Below are 25059 nucleotides of genomic sequence, written 5' to 3' on the forward strand. Positions count from 1 at the left end.
TTAGATCAAAGCTTGTTTATTCTGAAGTGAAGGCACATACTGGTTTTCAAAGGCTAAGGGGATACATGGAGTATTTATGGAATATTAGAGCTGGGTGGGGCTCTGAGAGGTCACACAAACCATTCCCTGCCTCAAGACAAGATCACCTGTATTCCTGAAGGCATTGGGAATAAGTAAAGCTACAGGTTTCCCAGGCACCGCCTCTGGGGCTTCACCATCTGTGTTTGGCTCTGTTCACTTAACTGAAATTTCAGTTTTTAGGTACCAGGACCTACACAGTTAGCTTTTATTGAAAGTTTGCACTGTTCCTCACCTATACAACAGCCTGACTCAATCCTGTGTTTGAAAACACCAGAAACCAACCTCCCAACAGCCAGGGACCCCATCCACTAGACCAGGTTTCTCAGAGTCCCATCCAGGCTGGCCTTCAATGCTTCCCAATATGGGGCAGCCAAAACTTCCCTAGGAAGCTTGTTCCAGTGCCTCACCACATTCATAGTACAGAATTTCTTCCTAATATCTAATGTAAATCTGCCCTGATTAAACTGAAAGTTTAAAACCATTCCCCCTTGTCCTATCACTAATTGCTCTTACAAAAAGTTTCTCCAGATTTCTTGTAGGCCCCTTTTAGGTACGGGAAGGTTGTTGTAAGCAAAGCACTTCCTCATCGAATGTGGTCTGATACAGCCATGCAAAGTAGGTGGAAAGAAAGCATTTTCTAGAGCATCATTTCCCCCAGCCAATCTGCTATCTTTAAACACCAGCCTCTGCCGAGCGGTTCCTTAATGTAGCATGGCAAGTGCCTGGCTATACTGTTGCTTGCTCATACACCAGCCAACAGAGCTGAGGGCTCACCAGCGAGGAAGGAAAAAGCTTAAAAAGTGCTGTGGGCACAGAAAGTCTCAGCAATGTTTCTCTGGAAAGCAGAGCAAGTTGAAAAACATCCACATGAAGACAAAAGGGTTTGGTGGGAGGTCTATTCCTCCACCCCCATAAACTGCGATGTTTTGTTTGCAGATGCCAAAGAGGATGAATTTGTGTTCTCACTTGCACTGTTCAGTGACTACGTGTGCAAAAAAAAACCAATGCTGCTTACATACATAAGCATCAGTTAAAAAACATTAAGTAATTTGTTACTGGGAAGTTTTATTTGCTAAGCAATGGGCCATATCCAAAATGCTGGAGTGCTCATATAAGGAGAAGTTCTGAACATAGCTACTTTTTCTTTGTTTTGTCTCTTTCTGCCTCCTTCCCCCCCAGTACCAGTTTAAATAAGTATGCTAATGAAGAGAGAGCCTTTTCTGCTCCAATGCTTTATACTCATAGATTCACATTGTCTGATCTTCAACATTTGGCAGTAGAGCTTCCAAACTTAGGGCAGTTTTTAATATCTGCTTGAATGAGTCATTATGTTTCACTTAACCCTGGTGACATTTTGGCTGACATGAGTATAATCCAGTTTGTATCACCATATAAAGGGAATTAATACCGAATCTGCATTTTAACTACTTGCCTGCCCTGGCATGAATTGGCATTGATTTACCTTTGTGATCTCTGGAATTCTTTTTGTATGTGTTTGCAGAGGGTTAGATATTAAAAGGCAACAAGAAATGAGCTCACCTAAATAAAGCTTTAGACAAATATTTCTGCATATGTTTGAAAGCAAAATTTTACACTGAAGTATTTTACTGGGAGGAAAATAAGGCACTTAATGAAAACAGCAACATAACCATAACAGCTGTGCTTTCCTCTTTGTTGTTCATAAATGTCTGAATTACTTTACGACTTACCTCTCGTAAGGCCCATTGATTCTTTTCAGAGAGTTAACAACATACAAGACACCAATGCCCAGTATTTTCAATTACTCAAAATTATTACATTACAATTTTAGCATGTCCACAGCTTAATTTACTAAAAAGAAACACTGTTACCATTTAAAGTGACAAATTAAATGCTAAATTTATTTATTGTCCAGGCTCCTGAGGGACTGTGGCAGAGAAAAGTACATAATAATGAAAATAAAAGACAAGATTAAGACAAAATTAGATGTTTTAAGGAAGCAGACATAGTAGATGGAAGATTTACTGGTAGTGGCAAAAAACCCACCCAACCAAACAACAAAACTAACCAACTTTTCAATCTTGCTGAACTGCAAAATCTTACAGATTAGGGAATAAAACCTGAATTTGCTTTATAAACACACCAGTCCACTCACTCATTCATCCAGCTATATAATTTGGTTTTTGGAAGGTACACTTTCATTCATTAAACACATTTCACTTGGCATTTCAGGTAGCAGGCTAACCTGAAATGCAAACAGCTTTATGGGCAAAAATAAAACGTCATGAAAATCAAGTTCTCTTGTACTTCTATACATTACCATCAGTAAGCCCAGGTTTTAAGTCAGCTTATCATTGATGGTTTTGTTAGGATTTATGAAGAAGAAAGAGAAACTCTTCCCAGATTTTCATGATTTAACAACCTGATCTCCTAAGAGCAAAGGCAGTGCAAAAGTTACTTACTCAGATAAATGAGTGCTGATCAGTACTTGATCTAATTTCCATTGTTAAAAAAATAAAATAAAAAAATAAATAAATCATGGTGCTGGATCAGGATTTTATAATCCATGAAAAAAAAAAAAAAAAGGAAGCTTTCAGCAATCAGCTAATCCTCTTTAGCACATAAGCAAAGCATTCACCTTTATATCTACTGCGTGCATACACATCTTCATCATCTTCAAGGGGTGAATATCCCGATCCTAAAATACAAAATAGAGAAAAAAATGCAGCAAGAAAGGAAATATAAATTAAGAATGAAAGAAAGCTTTGCAAAAAGGCATGCAAGATTAGGATGCAATATTCTATGCAATGCCATCAGCATGGGCTTCTCTGAAGCTCAGATTCATAGCAAAACCAATTTATAGTGAATTCGGAAGGAGCAAATTGATTTGATAATCAAGTGAAATAGTAAATCTCTCTCACTGCTCCTGGAGCAATATTGTGCAATGCCATGTTGCGCATGTCATGTCACAGTTCCCCTGTTAGGAAACACCACCTACCATAAAGTTGATCTATTGAGCAGAGAGACAGAGGTGCAGGTGAAGGAGCACATCAAAGATTTCACTATAAAGTGGTTCCATAGTGTCAGTGACTGTCAACAGCCATCAGGCCAAACAGCAGAAGTAAAATGTGTGTAAGTCAAGAGCCCTCTTTTATAACCTGTATGATCTTCATACTAAGAACAAAACACTGAGGTACATTACCTGCAAACACCAGTTACACTCAAAAAAAAAAAAAAAAACCCACAGTTTGGTATCAAGCAGTTTTCTGGGTGTTCAAAACAAAGAGATAGTATAGTTCTGTACTTTTAAACTCCTGTGCAACAGTTAAATGCTTCAAATAAAGGTAGAAACTTCTTTGTAAGAAACAGAAATAATTTGGAGCACCACCATTGAAGTAATTCATCAGTAAAACACAGCAGTCATCAAGAAATATCTTTATTTAACATATTTATTTAAAACATTTATTTAAACAACATTTATTTAAAATCAGCAGCTTCAGAGTGTAAAGTCCATTCTAACTTCTAGATGCCTTCTCCAAGAAGAAAGACTCATAGAAGGTGAGAGTATTTATACTCCGATAAATCTTTCCAAAAGCCTTGCATACAATAGGCAGGTACTGAGGTGGTTCAGCACTGTGCTACACGAGATTCTCTCTTACAGCATCTTAAGTTACAAATACAGGGATATTTCATCACCATTTGTTAGGGTCTGAGACCACAGCCTATACAAGCTGTTGCTTAAAGTTAGGCTAAATTAAATAACTCACGTTCCTCAATAAGCTAGTAATTATAATTTGATGTGCAAAACATACATTTTCTGCTGAAATTAAACCTTAGAGCTCTTAACGGCTGGATGATTTAGCATAAGGATAAAAGAGCTACCAAAACAATGTTTGTACCCTCAAAATTTACTGTCAGCATTCATCAACAGATTCCACTTACAAAAACCAAAATAAATGCTCAGAAACCAATGAAACTTGTTATTCTACCAACCTCAGGAAAACCCTGGAGAGAAACCCAGCCCATGGACTGTTCCACTCAAGTGGCTTTCATGCATAAGGCTTGTCTATAGAAGAGCAATGCTCTCCATAGCATCAGTTGCAGAACTGCTTGTGAGGGTTCAGACCACTTGGAGACACTTTGCATCTCCTGCGACCCTGCTTGCTGCCTTAGCTGCTCATTGGGCACCAGTGCCCAGGACCCGTGACTGTCCTGCAGCCCTCAGCAGCTCCTCTGGGAACTGCAGGGAAGCAGCACATACATGGTCTCCACATCATACCAAATTCTTTCACCAATACTGCAGCTATGTGAACCCTTCAGGCTCCTGCATGTGAAAAAAAAACAACAATGGAGAGAGTTGTGTTCACATGTACCAAAGTTGCAAAACCCCACAATCCACCTTGGACCCAATTCAAAGCTTTCTTACATGATTGGGAATCCTTCCACCACTTTTCAGAGGGATTCGAGCTGGGAACTGATGAACTGAACTTTCAAAACAGCTTCTCCCCTGAAACTGAGGGCTTCACATACAGCACAGACTTCCTATTACTTAAGAGCCATTTCTCTGGGCTTTTTGTATTTATTGTTGTGGTTGAATTTTTGACGCCTAAACACAGATCTGAGAAACCTCTCAACATAAGGACACTGAACTGTGTTGCACTTGGGCTCTGATTATAAAAGAGCGAGCAATCTGTAATCCCCAATGGCTTTGTGAAGACCTTGATATGCAAATAAACGCCTCTCTAAGCATCAATTATTTTGTCAGAAACTGGGACACTCTTAGCTAATTAGTTTGAAAGTTATATTGCTAGCTCAGTGTTATCGCTCTTAATTGTCCACATTTTAGTGTGCAGTGACTTTAGCATTTAAAAATCAGAAAAGGAGGCTCAGGGGAGACCTTACCACTCTCTACAACTACCTGAAAGAAGGATGAAGTGAGGTGGGTGTTGCTGTCTGCTCCCAAGTAACAAGTGATAGCACAAGAGGAAATGGCCTCAAGTTGTGCCAGGTGAAGTTTAGATTGGATGTCAAGAAAAATTTCTTAATTGAAAGGGTTGCCAACTATTGGAACAGGCTGCTCAGGGAAGTGGTGCAGCCACCATCCCTGGAGGTATTTAAAAGGCGTGTAGATGTGGCACTTAGGGACATGGTTTAGTGATTGACTTGGCAGTGCTAGGTTAATGGTTTGACTTGATGATTTCAAGGGTATTTTCTAGCATAAACGGCTCTATGATTCTATTAATTTACTTGAATGTGTGTTTCAGAAAAGATCACTGCATTTCTACTTTTTGAACATTCCTGGGGAATGGAAAAAAAGCAAAAAAAACAAAAAACCCAACCTTAAGAATACAGGTATAATTTCTGATTTCAGCTGCATGGCAAATACCATAGATTAACCAAAAGGAAGGAAAACAAAGTGGGGGCAAAAAAAGAAATATACAAACCCAAGATGTAATAACACTGTATGTTGTGCACAGGGAAACAATGGGAGTTAAATGAGCTTAGATGGCATCTCCTCTGGACTGCACAGGCCACTTTTGATACTGGAAGGAAAGGAAAGGCTCATTCCACATGTACTCTACCCTTCAAAACTGAGGAGAGCACTTGGGAATTCCTTCAGTATTCAAACAGCTGATCAATTTAAGCATGTGTAAGAAGAGGATAACCAGTTTCCACCGATAAGTCTGTAACATCTGGATTTAGTTCTTCAAATGTTTTGCATCAGAGTTTTACATTTCAGAGTACCTGAAGTCATATCAAATATATGCATTTCAAAACCTGGCTTTACTTGCAGCAGGTTGTAGGGCTTCTCGCAGAACAGCAGGGCTAGGTTATACAATACCTCAGAAGTCAGGAAGATGTATGTGAGGAGGCTGTAAAGGCACCAAAAATGGTCACGACCTCATTAGAAGGTTTTCTTTTGTGTGTAAAAATACTTGCACTCGTTTTATGATGGTAGCAAAAATGGAAAACCAGGTTTTTCATCTCATTCTTCACTGGGTGAACATTATGCATCAGTTCTGCAAAGTTAATGCTCAAATGCCATTGGTTTCAGTGACATTTCAGTATTTGTTTGAAAACTGCCTGCACACTCAGCTGTTTTACTGCATCTGGTTTGTAAAGCCGGCACCAAAAGGCAGCAAAAAATTTTTTTTTAATTGCCAGTTACCGATTTATTTTGACCCTTCCTACAAATGATGTGAAATAGAAATGCAACTGTTATTAACAAACATGTTTAAACATAGCAAATATAATGGCAACTGCTTATATTAAGCAGTCTTCAACATGCGTAGTAACTCAGAAGATACCATCTGCCCTCCTTTTTCCTCAAAGGATATGTTACACTGGCCACACCACTTGGCAGTCCCTTGCCTGACTCAGTCAGTAGTTCCAACTGTCTTTGCAATGCACAGGAAAGCATGTTAAAGCACAGACACTTGACAATCCTTTATTCAGCAAGAGTTGTGCTGAACTGAGAAGTAGAGGGTATCATGACAGTCCCTGCACGTTCCTGAATCCACATGCAGCTCACCCGTCCAGACCAAGTTAATAATGCTATGTGCAGCTGAGTAGGCCAGATGATTAACTTCCCAAAATGGTTAAAAATTTCTTTGTCTGTATTTCACAGAATCAGGGTTAGTTTGAAAGGGACCTTAAAGTTAATTTAGTTTCAACCTTCCCATCATGGACCTTCAGGTTGCTTTATGCCTCATCCAGCCTGGCCTTGAATACTGCCAGGGATGGGGCAGCCACAACTTCTCTGGGCAACCTGGGGCAATGCATTACTAGGAAATTTACTCACAGTATTTATAGAAATACACACATGAACAGCACAGATTTGATCTTCCATACACATCCACAAGCTCCACACCACTGTTGTGCTTCTAATCCTTGCAGGTGTAAGGTCTTTCAGGCACAGAAAGTAATCCCGTACCAAGTAGATCACCTCAGGGCTATATACAGATTAATTCACTGTGCCTCAGTATTGATTAAGACGCATACACCTTGTTTTAAATCACATGTTTTAACTTGCTTCAAGAGAGCTGCCTCATACAAGATTCCATCAAAGCACAATTCTTTCAAAGTTGTCATAATCAAAGCAGCACTGAAATCCAGACCAGAAAGCTTCAGAATCAGCAAGCTCAAGAGAGGTCAGAGGTGACTGAAGTTTGCATGCCAGCAGTAGCTTATGCTTTGTGAAATAAAACTGTCCAATTACATCTAATTACACAGAAATCAAGAATCTGATTAGGAAAATGTGGGCCCAGGCTCTTTTTCCAAAAGTTAATCTCTTCCCTTCTCTGGCATCAAGCCATGAAGGTGCTTTGGAACAGATTAATTACCCATGTTGGGAAAACGATTCCTTTACACAGAAGTCAGCTATTAAACCAAAACTCCTTTCATGTGCTAGCAAATACTGTGTGACAAAGAAAGCATTACCCCTAGAATAAAGCATACTATTCACTTCAATAACATTGCATACCCAGAAGGAGACACAGTAAACTGCATGAGTGTGGCTGCCAAAAATCAATGGTGGGATGGAAACTGCATGGACACATAAAGTTATTATTTAGTCCTGGAAATCTCTGTAAAGTACAATTCAAATCTGCTTGCTTTTATGTACACATATAGATGTCTTAGATACAGAAAATTCAAAGCAAAACACTTTCTGCCATGGATCTCGGTTTATTTTTCCCTTCTCCAGACCAGCAATAAAAGTGGAATTTGTTCAAGTGGCTCTGACTCAACCCGGGCAGAAGTCCTGTAACACAGCAGCAGGCAAGGCAAAAACTGGCAGACTTAACGAGAGGCTATAAACCACCTTTGCCAACACACACGTACAGTCCAGGAACCTCAGTGCAGCTGTAGGCTGCTCCCAGATACCTCTCTCTATTGCAAATGCTTTTCCTATACTTGTGTGTTTAGTGTAAAGATGAGCAGTGTGTCCAAATATCGTTTGCACCATACACACATAAAATGACCAAAGGCTCTGGGTAATTGTTTTTAAGTACAAGTTACTTGAAGCTGTGAAAGATAATATCTTTCATGAAAATTGTGTCCTTATATTCAATGAAAATGAGGCATTTTCAGAATCCTAATTCTGGAAATTCTAGTTTGCTCTAGATTGCTCTTGTGATGCAACATTTTGAGGGATTCAATGGGAAGTAAGAATTTAATCAAATTTTGCTTAAAATGCAATTTCAGAGTTGCAAAATATATATATATGTAGCTGGTTTTCAACAGAAAACTCATTTAAAAGGTAAGGACAAAGTGAAACATATGGACAAAATGCCCCTGTTCTTGAAATAAAGTGTTGATTTCTGTAGGGAAAAAAAACCACCAAAACTCAACAGGCTAATGAAGATACACTTAGGAGCTGACACAGGTATATCTCCAAAAGAAACGTCAATCAGAGCCTATGTTGTTCTTTGTTTCCCACACAAGCCACATTCCCTTGATTGCTGAACAACCCACAAGGTACCCCAATGATTCATCAAGTAGATGGGCTATCGAGGTCAAGCTGAGAGGCTGGCTCAAAGGAAAAATCTGAGCAGTGCTGTCAGGAAATGCTGATTTTCAGCATGACTCCCCATTTCAGTGTGCGTTTCTAGGTTGTTGGTGTGGTGGTTTTTTTTTGGGGGGGTGGGGGGTGGATGGGTGTGTCATTGCCAGATTTACCATTCAAATAACTAGGTGCAGAAAAAGAGGAAGAAGTTAGCTTCTGTGATTTTTCTTAAACTGGCAGGAAAAGGTCCAAGATCATCTGCCCTCCCTTTTAAGGGCTCCACTTGGTAAGGATCTCACAGTAAACAAATCCAGCAAAACAAAATTAAAACCCCAAAAAGACAGATGAACAAAGGAAGTCCTGGAGTATTTGGAATGCAGCTAGTTATGCCAGCAGGAGACAAACAGGGAGGAGGTTGGAGAAAAATGCTTCCTTTGTTCAAGCCATGAGGAACAAAAAGTTTGATTTGTGCTTAAGGAACTCTTCAATAAATAATACTAAAACCCCCTAATGGCATCATCTCTGTGATCAGGAACAATCACAGTATCACAGATTGTTACCAAAGGAAGGATGAAGAGTGTCACGAGCACTAAAATGCACATAGCTACCAACAGATTTAAGGAGGATAAACACACTGCATTATGTCTACCTGAAGCACAGCTACAACAGCTGCATACTGCATAATATATTTGCTATTCTGAGCATACACATGGTCTAAGCCAGAGGTTAAGCGTATCAGGCAAGCAGAGTCTTCATTATTTACAGCATCTGTGCAGTGAAAATGTTGACAGCTCTTGATATAGAAGAATTTGTGCTCTATGCCCGACAAATAACAAGAGGCTCCTCAAAGGCTGTCCACATACTGCCCATGGTCTGGACAACTGTAAGCCTTACTGGTTTCTTCGCTACTCTCATAAAGCATTGTTCACCAGGAATACTTGCCTAAACTAAACCTGATGCTTCCCATCCTGTCAGACACCAGCTCATCTCAATTAGTCACAGCCTTGTCACCAGTTAAACTAACTACAGTAGCCTAATCTACCTAATCATAAAAATCATACAAAAGTTAGGGTTGGAAAGGACCTTAAGATCATTTAGTTCCAATCCTTTTCCATGGGCGGGGATACCTCACACTAAACCATGTCACCCAAGACTGTCCAGCCTGGCCTTGTACATTGCCAGGGTTGGAGCATTCACCACTTCCATAGGCAACCCATTCCAGTGCCTCAACATCTTCACAATAAAGAACTTGTTTCGTATATCTAACCTGAACTTCCCCTGTTTAAGTTTGAACCTCTTGCCCCTTGTCCTACCACTATAGTCCCTAATGAAGAGTCCCTCTCTAGTATCCTTGTAGGCCCTCCTTCAGGTACTGGAAGGCTGCTATGAGGTCTCCACGCAGCCTTCTCTTCTCCAGGCTGAACAGTCCCAACTTTCTCAGCCTATCCAGGCAGTTAAAGAAATTCCAGCTATTTTACAACCTCACAGCACATCTCCACCCACCTTCCATTTTCTGGACTAGCATCTCACAGCGCTTCTACTGCTCGCATATGTTTGGCCCTTTTCTCCACAGTAGTTTAGCAGCCCAAGCTAAGGATTGCCCACCTGCATCCTGCTAGCAACCCCTTCTTTTTTGCCAGGATATTGAAGACTGTGACCCCCTGGAGATAAGTATGACCAGTGCCTAAAGGCACTCTATTTCCAAAGCTGCTTTGCTGATGGATCATACTTACACTTCCTAAAAGTCAAACTGATACAGGAATTTGGAGTCATGATGAAGTGATGGGCTGGCAGGGACCTTGACAGCTTTCACCTAGTCAAAAGAAAGCAACACAGGTCTGTTGACAGCATCATTATGCTGTGCATAGCTAGTCTCATCAGAGTTTCTTAACAGCTGGGATGGCTGGAGCCCTCCAGGAAAACAGATAAGTAGTACATCAGTGAAGTTAACAGCCACCCTCATGCAACAGCCACACTAAGTATACTGCCTACAGGCTACCTGAAAGAGTGGAAGACTACCTCGGGCACTGGGATGAAACCCTGTTAGATAAACACATCTTGATGCTATAATGGTTTCCAGCCCTGATGGCAAGGCACACCTCCATCAGGCCAGTAGGTCCTGAGGACAAGCCCCCACCTGTGGCACAAACTCTTCTAGCACCAAGGGCTCTCACAGGCCATCGCTACTTTGTACACTAAACAGAAATCACTGGGGGTTTTCAGATTTTTCTCATGAAATTTATGAAACTTTATATAACAAATCGAGCTTGAATCACAGGTAAAGCTCTACACAAACGAGACGGTTCAGAAGCTTCTTCAATGGAAAAGTATGAGAGGACAGGGTACATTATGGGCAGGAGTACTATTAGATGCATTAGAAGTCCGCAAGATGGAAAAGCAAACTGGGACTCTGAAGAGGAAACAAATACTACCACTTACAGATAAGACTGTTATCTTTTAAGATCCAGAGAAATAATTCCTGTGACCATGCTTCAATATGCTCCCCCCTCCCCCCCCCCAATTAAGATATTTTAGGGTCTTTAATATAGGCCTACACTTTAGGAACAGATTGAAAAGGCAGCAAAAAGGAAGGCCAATATAGGACTGAAAAGAGGTATTACCACTGGTAACTGTGAAGAGGCAGAACGACTGTAACTGGTTAATTAAGTAAAGAACATTTGATCTGGAAGTCTCCTTAATGGCAAGTTTTAGTGGGATAACTTTCCAAAGGAAGAGACTGAAAACTAATCCTGATCTGTGCTGAATTGGTGACAGATGGAAGAATTTTTCTAATTTATCTTTTTTCCCTTTTTTTTAGATGCTGACACTGGAAACTGGCACATTTTAGTATCTAACTTTTAATACTACAGCACCAGATGCGCTGCTCTCCCCTCTTTATCCTTGACTCACACAGTATTTCTGAAGCTCATCCACTTAAAAAAATATTGTTCAGTTTTTATGACAAGACTGAAAGAAAGTGTCCTCAGGAAAGAAAAAAAAAATAAAACCCCTGCTTTATGTATCAGACAACCAACACTTGAAAACAGCATCAGGAACTCCCCATAATCTATAGGAAACTCTCCAACAAATTGCTAGAAAACAGAAGGGGAGTGGGAAAATGTGAAGTTACTGAGTGTGATCTCCTCTCGCTTTCTAGTAAATGGAGTCACACAGAGTCAGAAGCAACACAGAACTACTGTAAACCTTATACTGGCAGTGAGCTCCACTGAGGACTTCTCCCCTGCGCAACTCTTCTTGACTTCTCTGCTTCATTCACCACTTAAAAAGATCAAATTCCTCTTTGTGGCTCATTATCCCCCAGTGGCTCCAGCAGGACTTCTCCCCAGGTCAGCTTCAACTTGTCAGCTGGCATTTTCTCACTAGCTATTTTCTTATGAATAAGTACAACTGCCATCCAGAGGCCTGTCACAGCATATTTCACATCTCACTTCTATGTGAGCAGCTTCCTTTTAGAGAAACCAGAAACATAAACACTAGTTTGAAAAGTCCCAACTCTACAAAATTTGTTATTTTATCCATGACACCTGCAAAAGGATGAGGGCATTAAGGGCTGTTGGTATTAATACTGGAGGCCATTCCTCGAAGTCAGCTGGAGACTTCTAAGGACCCCAGGACTACTCATGCTTTACCAGTGCTCTGCAAGTGTACCATAAAGGAGAAAAAGCAGGCATTACACTAGGGAGAAAGAGCTGAAGCAACAACTCAGGGCCACGTAAGGCAGTCAGCAGGTCAAAAACTAAGCAGAGATAACAGGAAAACAGGTGGAACTTGAGAACAGAAAAAAACAGATGAGACAAGACAAAGAGGTGCAGAGGAACTTGAAATTTAATAGCAAACTAATCAATCAGAGGAAAAAGTAAACACCTGCTGTCAAGACTCAAGAGATAGGAATTTAATTTCTGAAAACTAGTATTATAAACAGCCTCAAACCAAACAGAATTTAATATAGAGTTCACAGCCCAAAGCACAGAAGTTGCATAAACCAACTGATGAGAACTGGCTTGCTCATTTTGTTTAGAATAATACATGTTAATCATATCCTATGGTAGATTCAAAATGTCTTTTAATAGAGCCAGCATAAAATAATGCCAATTAGATTTTAAAGGAACACTTGAGACACTACCTCCAAACTCTTGCTCATTTTTCATTAACATTCATCAGTGGCAACTCCCAGTCAGAAGGATATTCTTACTTCCATCAGAAACAAGAGGGTGAACTTCTGAAAGAGTGGGTACCAGGGACATTTGTAGGGATATTGGCGTAGATGCTTCAGTTTCACTAATGGTACATGTGCATCACAAAGTTCACAAAAGTATTCCAAAAAATACACTGTATTGATGGCTTTTGATACAATAGGCTTTGAGCTTTTGATGATTCTTTTAAATTATATCTGCTGAAATTACATGATTTGTGAGAAGAATTACCTTTATATTAAAAAGCCATTTAACACCATACTGCCAAAGACAATGCACAGAAACTTCAAATACCCCAAACTACTAAGTAAATAAAAAGAAATGAACACAAAACTGAATTCCCTCAGTCTCTGGAATCCTAACTGCTGGTTTAAGGCAAACAGAAACCTGTCAATACCAATGTAATAACTTAAACAAAATTAATACTCAAACACATTGAAGCCACATTTCTAGAATTTCACCCTGCTCCTTCAGGAGAGGGAAAATGGTGCTGATAATCCACTGCCATTACCAGAAATTGCAGAGGTGAATGAAGCACCTAAAATAGGACCTTAAAATAAACTTTTTTGCAAATAAGAGGATCACATACATGGCCAACCTGCAGGTTTTTCAGAAGCTACAAGGTTGAAGATAGTATGGAAACAATTTTCCTAGTCCTTGCTGTAAATACTGTGTGCTTCTCCTTCTCCTTTGACAGCCTGGTGCCAGCTCCACCCCACTGCTCAGCCAGGTAGTAAGCGATACAGGGAGGCAGGAATCAGAACTGCATCCCCAGCTAGTTCAGGGCAACAAATATGGTAAGCAGAGATCCCTACCCCCTCCTCCTCCAACCTGCCCCAAATCATTACAAAACATCCAGCAGCACCCCTTTTTTTCCTTCCTACCCCTCCTCCCATCCCATGAGGCCAAGAGCAGATACTGAGAGTCTGGGGCCAGCACCATGGTCCTTAGCAAGAAGGACAATGCCTTGTCTCCTTCAGCTCCTGGAAATGCAGCAGCAGGTCAAGCCCCAGCCTCCTGACATCAACAGTGTGCTGGGGGGAAGCAGCAGGGCTAAGTAGGGAAATAGGAAGTCATGAAATATTCAGTGCAGCTGTTACTTGGATTTTCTTCTTTAAAATGAGGCCGATGCCTAGCACTGATTAACAATATCTGGCAGGAATGACCAGCTCCAGCAAGCAAGCTGGTAGACAGCTTCAAGTTACTGACTTAACATAATTAGGATATAATCCTTTAATAGCCAGTTCTGTGCATTTTAGTTTTCCACAAAGGCAGTTTAGTATTGAAAAATTGCTCAAGTTTCATAAACGTCCTGAGGATGGCAACTAGAGGCTCTCAGAAAAAGCAAGCCAAACTTAATGATTTGTGTGACCCAGACACAAACACAAAATCAAATGCTCAGGTTCCTTGATTCGGTGCTCTCAACTTCCATTTCCAAATATGGTCCCATGTCATTGAAAATAGTGAAAGATTTGACACGAATTTCCACTGCAGATAAACCAAATAGTAGCCAAAGGGTCCACACACTTGCCTATCTAAAAACCTGGTTGAGTTTTGCTGATTTCTTTTCATGATTTAAAGTTTCCCTCCTTTCTTATGAAATTTTGCTAATATGCAAAATTAGAAACACACAGTGCAGTCAGTTCAACAGTATGGTGTGTCTTGTGTGTAAAAGATAATCAATATAACTCCCCCTCTGTTTATATATATATATATAGTCTCATACTGGCCTTCTTACACCAAAGAAAATGGGATGCTACATTGAGCACAAACTCCTAACAGAAGGCAAAGGGCTACAGAACCTGTACATGGCAGCTACCCAGTCATACAACTCTGTCCCTGTGCAGCAGACAGGCTCTTCAGCGTCTCTTATTTGCAAAGGCACCAGTTCAGTAGCAGCTCAAGACAAGTCAACATTTGCCAGTAAGAAATGAGGCCAAGGGCAATCTCCAGCAAGACCTGACAGTAAGCTCCCTGGTTCCAACTCCGTCACCCAGCTTGCTCCAAGAACAGAAATGCTTTTCTGGGAAAAAGTAGTTTTATTACAGGTTATTTCAACCATCCCTTCACAATCTGCTGCCCTGGCAAGAAGCTGTTAGCAGGTCCAGTCCATCAGCCATCTCCCTGATGTGAAGCTCGCCCCAGCCTTCAGAAACTTTCAGGAACTTGTTACAAGATTTGAGCACTCTCATCACAGGTGGCTGACAACTAAAAGCCCAAGAGAGATGCAACTGTCTATGAACTTGTAAGCTGCTGTATACTGTGGAGCCTACTAAGCCTTCCTCCTCCCCTGCTCACACACACATAGTATCTCACTGCAATGGCAGAAATTTCTCACTGCTCCTTCCACAATGGAAACTAAAAGTAACCAGGAATTAAACAGGACTGTTTTAAAAGAACTGTTTGAGGAAATATAATCCTAAATATTAATTGCTGCATCAGCTCTCACAAGGGTTCAGGAGCAGGGCAATAAGGAAAAGAGCCTGTAGTTTGGTGAACAATATTGGTGTCAAGGACTTTTCAGTTGATGTTTACTTAAATTGCACAACAACTAATCTATGCAAAGTCTTAGTCACGCGTTCCCTTTAAGCACTTCTGTTGCCATTTGGCAGTCCCATTTACCATGGTGCTCTCATCCAAGAAAAAGAGAACATTTTGAACAGGGCTTCCTCTGAACTGGAACCCTGAAACCCATCAGACTCTACACCACAAAGACTGATAATAATACATGAACTTATTCTCATGTGTCAAGTACTACAAAATGATTTTTTATCTTCCCTGCTTTATTGTCTTTGTGCAAGAAAGAATAGCTTTGTTAAAGGCAGAAGAGTAAAGAGAGACCAGGGCTGTGATTTAGAGACAACATTCATGCACTGCAAATAAATCAAACCCCATTCTCCTTGTGAATGGCTTATAAGTAGGGAAATCTTTTATAGCTCTGATGGAGGACTTCTTTTTAATTCCTTTGTACTGACTTGTTGCCTTCTCTTATTATAGTATCACTCAGGATTTGATGCATTTGACTGGAAATTTCCTTAAACTCAAAGCAAATTTACAGTTGCAGGCATCTCTCTTTTCTTCCAGACATGTATTTCCTATCTTATTACAACAAACATCAAGCACCAATGAGAAACATAAAATATGGTTCCTGATACCTACCAAAATGGAAACACAGCCATAAGCTGTAACTGAAGCAGCAGTGAAGGCAATGGCAAGACTAGCCAGAAGAGCATGCAGGTATGACCTCCAGCACAGGTCACCCCTTTTCAGCTTTAAAGAGACCCAAGAGCAACCTGTGGCACACTCATGCAATTTTACTCCATATGATGCATTGCACATACAACAGAAATAATAGTCCTTATATGAATGTTTTCAGTCTCCAGGCAAGTAAAGTATAGGAAAGACCTTTTTATTATTTGTTGAGTTGGGGTTTTTATTTAAACATTTCACTGCCACTGCAAATCAGTGCCAGCCGTATTGTTTCTGGTATCCGCCTGTGGGCAGCTTAAGAACAGTGAATGTGAGTGAGCCAACATGGTTTTAACCTTCAAGAACAGCTGGATAGAGGCATATTAATGTCATCCTGTTTTACTTATGACTGACACATTATAACTAAAGAGCCAGAATGGATGGGCTCAAGACAGGCAGGTTCGAATCAAGTAATTAAGTGCATTGCCCTGAAGTTAACAAATCTAAAGAAAAGCTCAATTGGCATAGGCTTATAACCCTGAGGCAGGAGTTAGACGCAGCATCTCTCCCTCTCTGGCCAGTCACAGTCAGCAAACTTAACGCAACACCTCTAAGGGACACTAGGATTGACCACAGACCCTAGCAAGTTAAAACTCTCACAGTACAGCCTAAAAAGAGACAGGCTTTGCAAAGTGACTTATGTTGCCAGCCCACAGTGGTTAAGTGTAGGCTTTGGGTAAACCATGCAGCATGACAAGGCACTGCTGGAAAAGCCTGAATACATGACTGCTTTCAAACTCCAGTGCTATTCTTAGTGGATATATGTACAACATGTCTAAATCCAGGACTCTAAATGGTTACGGCATTTCCTGAAATGAACAAGAAGAGAGCAAGAAGTAGGGAGGAATAAAATCAGACATCTTCAGTCACACTGCTCAAACTGTAAGAAAGCCTGTCTGCTCGGTTGTGGCAAACTTTAAAATTTACATGACTGGAAAAAAGGAGTTTCATTCTGTAACACCAGCACAGTAATCTCAACCTTCAAAACAAACTTTCCTTAAAACACAAACTTCTAAATCATCAAAACTGCATACGTGGAGTATTCACACAGACATATATCCACTGGAAGACCCGGAGCAAATGATAGCAGCAACATAAAATTTGATGGTATACATCTTCCTGCAAAGCTGCAGAAGTTTCTTCTACAAGTCAGTGAATGACAGCTGCACATCACAATTCAAAGACTAAACAAATCAAGGACATATATGTAGATATTTGTTCATTGGTTTCAAATCAATTAATGTGATCAAGATTCTTTATGATATGCATCCTGCATGTTTTGGGTGGGTTCCTCCCACCCTGAAAATAGCTCACAGTGACCTGCTAGTGCCTCACAAGAACAACCCAGAACACAAATCATAGAATGGTTAGGGGTTGGAAAGGACCTTAAGATCATGTAGCTCCAAACCCCCACTATGGGCAGGAGCACCTCACACTAAGCCGGCTTTCTCCAAGTCCCGTCCAACCTGGTCTTGAACACTGCCAGGGATAGGGCAGCCACAGCTTCTCTGGGAAACTTGTTCCAGTGCCTCACCACCCTCACAACAAAGAATTTCTTCCTTGTATCCAACCTAAATCTCCCCTGTTTAAGTTTGAACCCATTACTCCTTATCCCTTTCATTTCAAGCACTCCTCTTTGTTTCTGAAGTCTATGCATCAGACAAAACTTGGTCTCTCAGAACAGATAACCTAAACCCCACTGATGCCCTCTGTCCTCAGATGAAGACACATTTCCCTTCAGTAAGCAAAAAGTGCAAAGTTACACAAACTGTATCTGCTCAAACTGCAAAACTCTTTGCCAAGAACACCCAACTGCACCCAGCTGGAGCTGCATAGGCTGGCAGAGGCTCCACATTCCCGCATGGCTGGGGGTGTTTCCCTCTCCCAGCCTGTAATTTGCCTTGCACACTGCTGGGAGGAAACAGCAGCTCTCCCAGCTACTGACCTAACATTGGACAGCCAGATCTAGGGCAGCGAAGACCCACAGAAGGCCAGCAGCAGCAAAATATCCATAGCAATAAAATGTGTCCCATCCTCACTGCTTCTTTCACACCAAATAGCCCAAGAGGAGAAAGGAAGACATCCTGGGTAAATTTATGTGAGCCATATTCTGATTTGGCCTGTTAGCACCTGAACAAACAGGGATCCAGGTGAGGGATCCTGCCCAAGGTCTTGCATGCCAGGAGTCAGGCAGCAGGGGTGGTAGGAGGAAGCCCAGGACAGACAGGGAGAGAACAAAGAATCCACCCTGACTGACAAAACCAGGCAACAGTTGTCTAAAGGGAAAGTGTGACTCCCAAAAACAACACAGAAAGATGCTGTTGAGAAGGATATGAAGGAATGTGAAGCAGCATCTGCTAAGTGCTAGAGAAGAAAGCACAAAAATAGTGCTAAAAATTAAAATCAGAAGTTGATGATGAAGGCCAGCCAGCCACACCAAGGGCCTGCAGCACAGCCAGTCCAGTAACTGCTGTTTGGGAAACAAGCGAAAACCCTTGAGCCACACTTTATTCTGAGAGAAGCCTTTTAACAGAAAAGTTTCATTTTAACGGAGTCCCGTGCCAAGGTGTTTGAACAGTCACTTTGGCATGCTGGTAGCAGGCTCTGAATGTGCTGCTAACACATTCCCCCTCGCCTTCACAGAGCTGAAGAGGGGGATTTAACTTTAGACATTTCTTTCACAGGAAATCCCTGCAGCTGCCTGTCCTGGGTTCAGCTCTAACACTTATTTTTCTCCTTAGTAGCTGGTGCAGTGCTGTGTTTTCAGCTTCAGTCTGAGAACAGTGCTGATGTTCTTAGTTGTTGCTATGCCTTGCTTACTCTGATCAAGGACTTCTCAGTCTCATGCTCTGCCAGTGAGGAAGGGCACAAGAAGCCAGGAGGAAGCAGAGACAGGACACCTGACCCAAACTAGCAAAAGGGGTATTCCATACCACGTCATGCCCAGTATAAAAACTGAGGGGTTACCCAGAAGGCAGAGATCACTTCTCAGGTCAGACTGGGTATCAGTTGGCAAGCAATTGTATTGTGCATCAGTTGTGTTTCTTTCAATTCTCCTTCCCATTCCTCCAGGGGGGGAGGAGAGGGGGGGGGACGTGGAGAGAAAAAGATGGGGGGAAGTGAGCAAGTGGCTGCATCATTCTGAGTTACTGGCTGGGCTTAAACTGGTAAAGCAACACCAGTTAAGGTAATGGTGGGTGATCAGATGATGGTTTCTTATCATCCTGCTGTTACACTTGACAGCTTTACTCTCCATGTAACTCCTCTTTCAGCATTTTTCTACATTATATACATGGAAAGACACCATTTTATTTCCTCAAGGACAACAAAATCTTGTCAAGATTGTTCAGGCAAACCAAAGGAAAATACTGGCAAAACAGAGCTTCTCACATGTATTAACTTGGGGAAATCTAATTTATTTCCACTGGTCTCTCAAGAAACATAAAAATCCTTTCTCTCTTCAACTAAAGATATGCCAAATGACAAGTTGAAGTGGCTTCAAATTCTGGCAGAGCTCTTATGTGGCTATTTCAAGTTACAGGAAAGATCAGAATAGTTCCAGAAAAACCTATAATTTGGAGCCTCTTTCAAGGTACTGCAGCATAAATTTTCAGTTTGAACAACCTTAACAATGGCCTTTAAATATAATCAATAGTTAGAAACAGTGGCAGAGGAGTGCTGGCCAGCCACCCATGTCCTGTATGCCGAGCTGTTCATTTACTGTACTAAAAAAATTTAAGCGAATGCCTATTAGCCAAGTATTTCAAGGAACATGTAATTTGTTATCTCTAGTTCGGGAAAAAAAAAGCACATTTGTACTTGCAGAAGTCTGAGAGAAGTACCATGAAATATGCAAAGCTTAACAACATTAAATTACAGTTTGCATTACAATACAGTATACCTTACAGTTTCATGAAGTGTTAGATTACTGATACACTTTCTGGACAAAACATTAGCAGCATGATGGGAGTGGAGGGAGGGAGGGATGGGAGTGCTGGTGTTTGTCTCACCGTTGCTCTCCACTCCAAACAATCACACTAGTGGGATGGGGACCCATGCCTTGGAATCAGTTTCTCCCAGTGGAGATGCTCGTAGGACCCTTATACTACCTAGTCTTACATATGGCAGGACAGTACAGGGCTCAAGAGTTAACACTGTTGCATTGCTACCTAAAAAATAAAGTATTTTTACGTATCTGTATATTTTCATACATGATTCAGCATTTGTGTCTTTATAGCACATTCCTGTATTCACTGGCCTTCAGTCAATTACTGTGTATTGGCAATTCATCAAGACATATCACACTGTGGACTGAAGTCCATGCCAACCTCCAAACCCACTCCTCCTGTAAATCAGTTCACAGCAGTATCTAAGACTTTTTACACAGGCATCTCCAATGGGGAAAAGCAAAGAAGAACAAGTAAGTCTAAGCAACTTGCCTAAGGTTATAGATCAAATATGGGGAGTCTGAATTTTCAAGTCAGTCTTAATGACCACAAGCTTATTCAACTGAATGCCATGCAAAAGCATGCCAGATCTTGTTCCCTGAACCTTCATCAGCCACAGATTTGACCCGGCTGATACCCATCCCATTCATATCTCTAAACTGAGAGGACCAAAAAAAAAAACCCCAAAAATATATGGTTTTCAGTAATGTTCCTTTACAACTACTGGTTTAAACTCTCTGATGGATGAGACTGCAGTAAAACACACCTCAACATTTCCAAGTTGTTTTTAGAATCAATGTTCTTGATAACTCAGTTATAAACTCATTCCTACTTTTCACAGACCAGAACCTGACCTGTCCTGATGTCAACCTCAGTTGCAAGTTTTGATTAACACTGTGTTTATACACTCTAGATGTTCAGGAAGCCCATGTCATGTCTGCTAGCAGTGCACCAACAATAAAAGGGATACAGCACTTTGCATGGATAAAGAATAACTGCCATTGGTTGTTCTGTTCTATCTCCTGTACCATCCGCAATGCTCACCTAATTTAACTACCCAACAAAACAAATGCTCAGCTGATACAACAGCCCCTCTGTTGGCAGTGCAGAACACCAGCTGCTCAGGGGCCTGGAGACTGTTTCTTGCCAATTTTGCAGCTCGATCTGATGGGTAAGAGCTGCAAGTGGCAATCAATTTACTAACTGCAATGCCAGATTGTTTTTTTTTTAAGCTTGCCATATGACTCTAAACAATGTTTACTTCCTCAGTTTTGTCCTCATATTCTATACCTATTTACAATATAAATTCAATTAGGCAGTGACTACCTCCCTCTGAATGGCTGCAGCACTCAGAAATCTCACCTATAGGTGCACCCCTTGCTCTGCAGTGCAGCTTTGAGAAGAGATGCACTTTCCACAACCAGGCTTCCACCTACTCATATTTAATCCACATACATATGTCAAAAACATGCCACACGTATACATGGTTTTCATTGAATTAAATCTCATACAGCTTTTGAAAATAGTTCTATATTACACAGACTTCAAGTGATTTTAATAGCATCTTTCTCAAGGTTCATGGTCCCTTCACACCAATATACTGTTCCAGTGCGTGGTTCTAATCCAGTATAACCACCTTCCATTAACCTTATCATATATTAACTTTTTCTTTCATCTGTCTACCAAGAGTGCAAAGACATGACTACAACAGTCTTACAGTGTGCAGTGCCACTTGATTGCTTCTGCACATACTCAAAACACCAAACAAGTGATTTCTATATATACGTATGTATGTATGTACAGCTGTACCTTCACCCAGTAGTACTGGATGGTCAGCAGTGCTCTGACAAAGCCCAGCAGGGTGAGGATCTACACTGGTTTTACACAGCTTGGAAAACTAGAAAAGAAGAAATTGGAGGAGCTCTGGGAAAGAGTCAGAGAGTCACTGAAGGGCTCAAAGGCCGTATCTCCCTTTTTAATCCTTAGGGAAAAGATTTTATGCTTGTTTTAACTTCCAAAATGTCCATACCTAAAACATTATTTAAGAGCAAAAGGACTATTCTCTGAGTGGTGCCATCAGAGGGTTTTTGCCAGTGCATTGTGGGCTTTGAATGGAACAAAGTAAAAAAGACTGTGGGCATCCTTTCAAGATTTGAAAATACAGTCACTGGCAATAGAACAGCTGCTTCAAATACTTAAAATGCTTAAAACAGTTAAAAGCATTAAGATATTTTTCAGTTGCACTCCTTATGCTAAGAAAATAGTTAATTCACTGACGTTTTTACAGGCAGAACACTGTCTTGATTTTTACTGCATAGCATCCAATATCAATCACAGAACTCTGTTTATGGTATGCACATTATTTCTATTTAGCATGGTGTTCACCATAGTCTTTGGGTGACAGAACACAAATGTTCTATGCTAAAAACTTCAGTGTTACCAAATTATTAGTTCAAGAGCTGATTAGACCATTTCTAATATTTAGATAACATCCTACTGCTGAAAATAAGCATTTTGTATGAACCCAGAATAGATTGTTTGGCTTTGTCCACAAAATAACCAAATCTAAGCTTTCTGGTAAGAGCTCACTAATGTATGTGCATGTATGACCTGCATTCAAGAGGGCCACATACACATGCATCCTATAGAGATTTTTTGAAGTTGTTTTAGTTTACTTAATGGCATTCTGTACTTCATGTGCACAGTTACATACCAACACAGTACCATTAAAGCAAATATCTATTTACATTCTCATGAGACTTCAGATTGGGAATAAGGATTTTGAAAAATACCCCATTTTCTCTTATTAAAAAACAAGTAGAGAAACTGAACATAAAACCTTCAGTTTGTATTAGGGTTTACCAGTACAGCTGCTAATGATTTAAGCTCTTTGAAGCCTCTGACACTAAGCATAAGAGGAAAATCGGACTTTCAAATGAGTCAGCCAACTTGAAGGTTACATGCAAAAATTAGGGTTTTTTTGTGAGATTGAAGAAGTTACATTTGGCCTTTTAGGAACAAAGGGAAGGACCGGATATTAGCATCCTCTGCAGAGTGATTGAAGACTAACATTCACAGGAACCACAAAGTAAAGCATTCAGTAATCTTCCTAAGAAAATAAAGATAGTTTGGCAGTGCAATAGTCCTCAGAGAAATGCCAGGACAGAAACCTCTGTTGTCTTTGTTGATTTAGCAATTGATGTGTCCAATACCTTCATTTTCTGTAAAGAAACAGCATAAACTTGTGTTCCAGCATCCTCTGTGTTGGAAAGAAGGCATTTGAATCATGCCAACAAAACTATGGCAAGCTAACTTCAACTCACAAATCCCATCATTATGCCATTTTATGCCACTTCATGGGCAGAGCTATGTATTAAGCAGGGATAGCTCCTGGATACAAAGAACAGGTTATCACCAATCAACAGCAGCTCTCTGCATGCACTGCTGTGAACTGTATTAGCCACTTTTCTCACCTGTTTGTTGCCTCTTTTCACTGTCGACCCACAGTAACACACCTCAGTGTGCAGTAATACCCACTCACCCTGAAGGCTCTGCTCTGACCACAGGCTTTCATTGCCTACACCTGTAAAACCACCACATCATGCCAGTTTACACTGGCTTTGCTTCAATGCCTGCCGAATCAGCAGCTCTTGATCTGACAAGACACAGCTGCTTTAAAACAACAGGCAGACCCTACATGTGGATCTCCTTTTGCATAGGAATGGACCTAAATTTGAGCTTATTTCAGATTTCACTAGGGCAAATGCAAATAATTAGAAGTGTAATAGCATACACGTCTTCTTCTTTTTAATTACTAGAAGCATAAGAAACCAGCCAGGTTCACTTTCCAGTTTTCACTCTGAAAATTGAGATTAGTCACCACTGGCAGGAAAAACTTAGCAAAACCTTCTAAGTGTGTCCTGGGTTCAGCAGTAACAGTTACTTTTCTCCTTCTTAGTAGCTGGTGCAGTGCAGGGAAAAATAACTGTTAGGAGTGGAACCCACGGCAAAATGCCAGAGCTCTGGCTGGTAGATCAGACATATACTTACTTGCTCCCCCTTTATAAGGACCACGCAGTCTCTATCCTACTTAAGCAATCTCGAGAGGGCATCTGCTCCCTTGGCTGTAGAGGCTTGCCAGGGTAAAGGCACGGAGATGCCAATGGGATGCCCCGGGTGACAATGCGACGGGATGCATCAACCTGCACCCCGAATGTTTAAACCCAAAACAGACAATACAAGCTTTAATCGCGACTCTAAACCGAGGGTGAGGCTTCACCTGAACCGGCAGCCGTCCCGGGACGAGCCGGGGGAAGGACAAGGCGGAGGAGAGAAGACACAAAGCGCTCCGGGCAGGGAGCGAGCGAGCGAGCAGCGAGGACACCCTAGCCGCGCGGTTCCTCTGCGGGCCTCCCCTCCGGGCTGTTGGGGCACTGGGCCCCTGCCCCGCCGTCCCCCGGGCCGAGCCGCAGGAGGGCAGAGCTCCCCTGCCCGCCGTAAGGAAACGCTCCGCGCTCTCCGCGCCTCCCGGCCGCTGTCCCGCAGCCCCTTTCCCTCCTTCCCCTTCCTACCCTGGTACTCCTGGCTGGGACGGACACCCAGGGCAAGCAGCGCGGCGAGGCGCAGCCAGCAGCTCCCCATGCTGCACGGCGGCGGCCCTTCCCGGCTGGGGGCTGCGCAGCAAAAGGGCGCGCAGAGCAGGACCGCTATGGAGACATGCTTCCAGCGAGCTCCCGGGCTCCTTCTAACGCCGCGCCCTGCTCCTTCTGACGTCTCGCCCCGCCTCTCATCCCGGCCGGCCGGGCCCGGGAAGGGGCTTGGGCGTTTGGGAGCCTCTGAGGTTTGGAGGGAACGAGCCAGTTTCGGCTGCCCCCTTCTCGCCCTTACTGACGCTGAAGTTCCTCAGGAGCGGGACCGTGACGGTGGGATAAGGCCGTGGTCGCTCCGGTGCCGCCTCCGGCAGTGTATGGGACCCCCGGGCGGCAGTGGCTGCCTGCGCAGGCCTGGAGGGTTCTGCGAGAAGCCTGGACCCTCGGCAGTTTGGAGATGGCCGGCCTTAAATGCTCAGAAATAATATCTGAGA

The 25059-nt window shown here is 41.8% G+C and overlaps 1 protein-coding gene and 1 long non-coding RNA gene across 3 annotated transcripts in view; one reads left to right on the forward strand and one right to left on the reverse strand.

Annotated features, from left to right (window-relative positions):
* The window catches only part of SRPX (sushi repeat containing protein X-linked), a 42029-nt gene extending 17273 nt beyond the window's left edge, over positions 1-24756 (reverse strand). Inside the window, exons 1-2 of one of the 2 annotated variants that reach the window (XM_061378063.1) lie at positions 24548-24756; positions 2699-2758 (exon numbers count right to left, since the gene is read on the reverse strand). In XM_061378063.1, coding sequence (XP_061234047.1) covers positions 2699-2758; positions 24548-24617 — 130 coding nt within the window. In that variant the 5' untranslated portion in view covers positions 24618-24756. The remainder of the gene's footprint in view (positions 1-2698; positions 2759-24547) is intronic. The other variant, XM_061378064.1, reaches the window with a different exon arrangement.
* LOC133225547 (uncharacterized) lies at positions 16125-21022 on the forward strand. Its single transcript, XR_009729187.1, has 3 exons — positions 16125-18117; positions 19500-19621; positions 20267-21022. It is a non-coding gene; the product is annotated as an uncharacterized LOC133225547 (long non-coding RNA).
* Positions 24757-25059: the final 303 nt, after the last annotated feature.

Source organism: Neopsephotus bourkii, unplaced genomic scaffold (genome assembly GCF_033783945.1).
Source record: "Neopsephotus bourkii isolate Nb327-2 ecotype Australia unplaced genomic scaffold, CSIRO-AGI_Nbou_v1 NB_1763, whole genome shotgun sequence".
NCBI lineage: Eukaryota > Metazoa > Chordata > Aves > Psittaciformes > Psittacidae > Neopsephotus > Neopsephotus bourkii.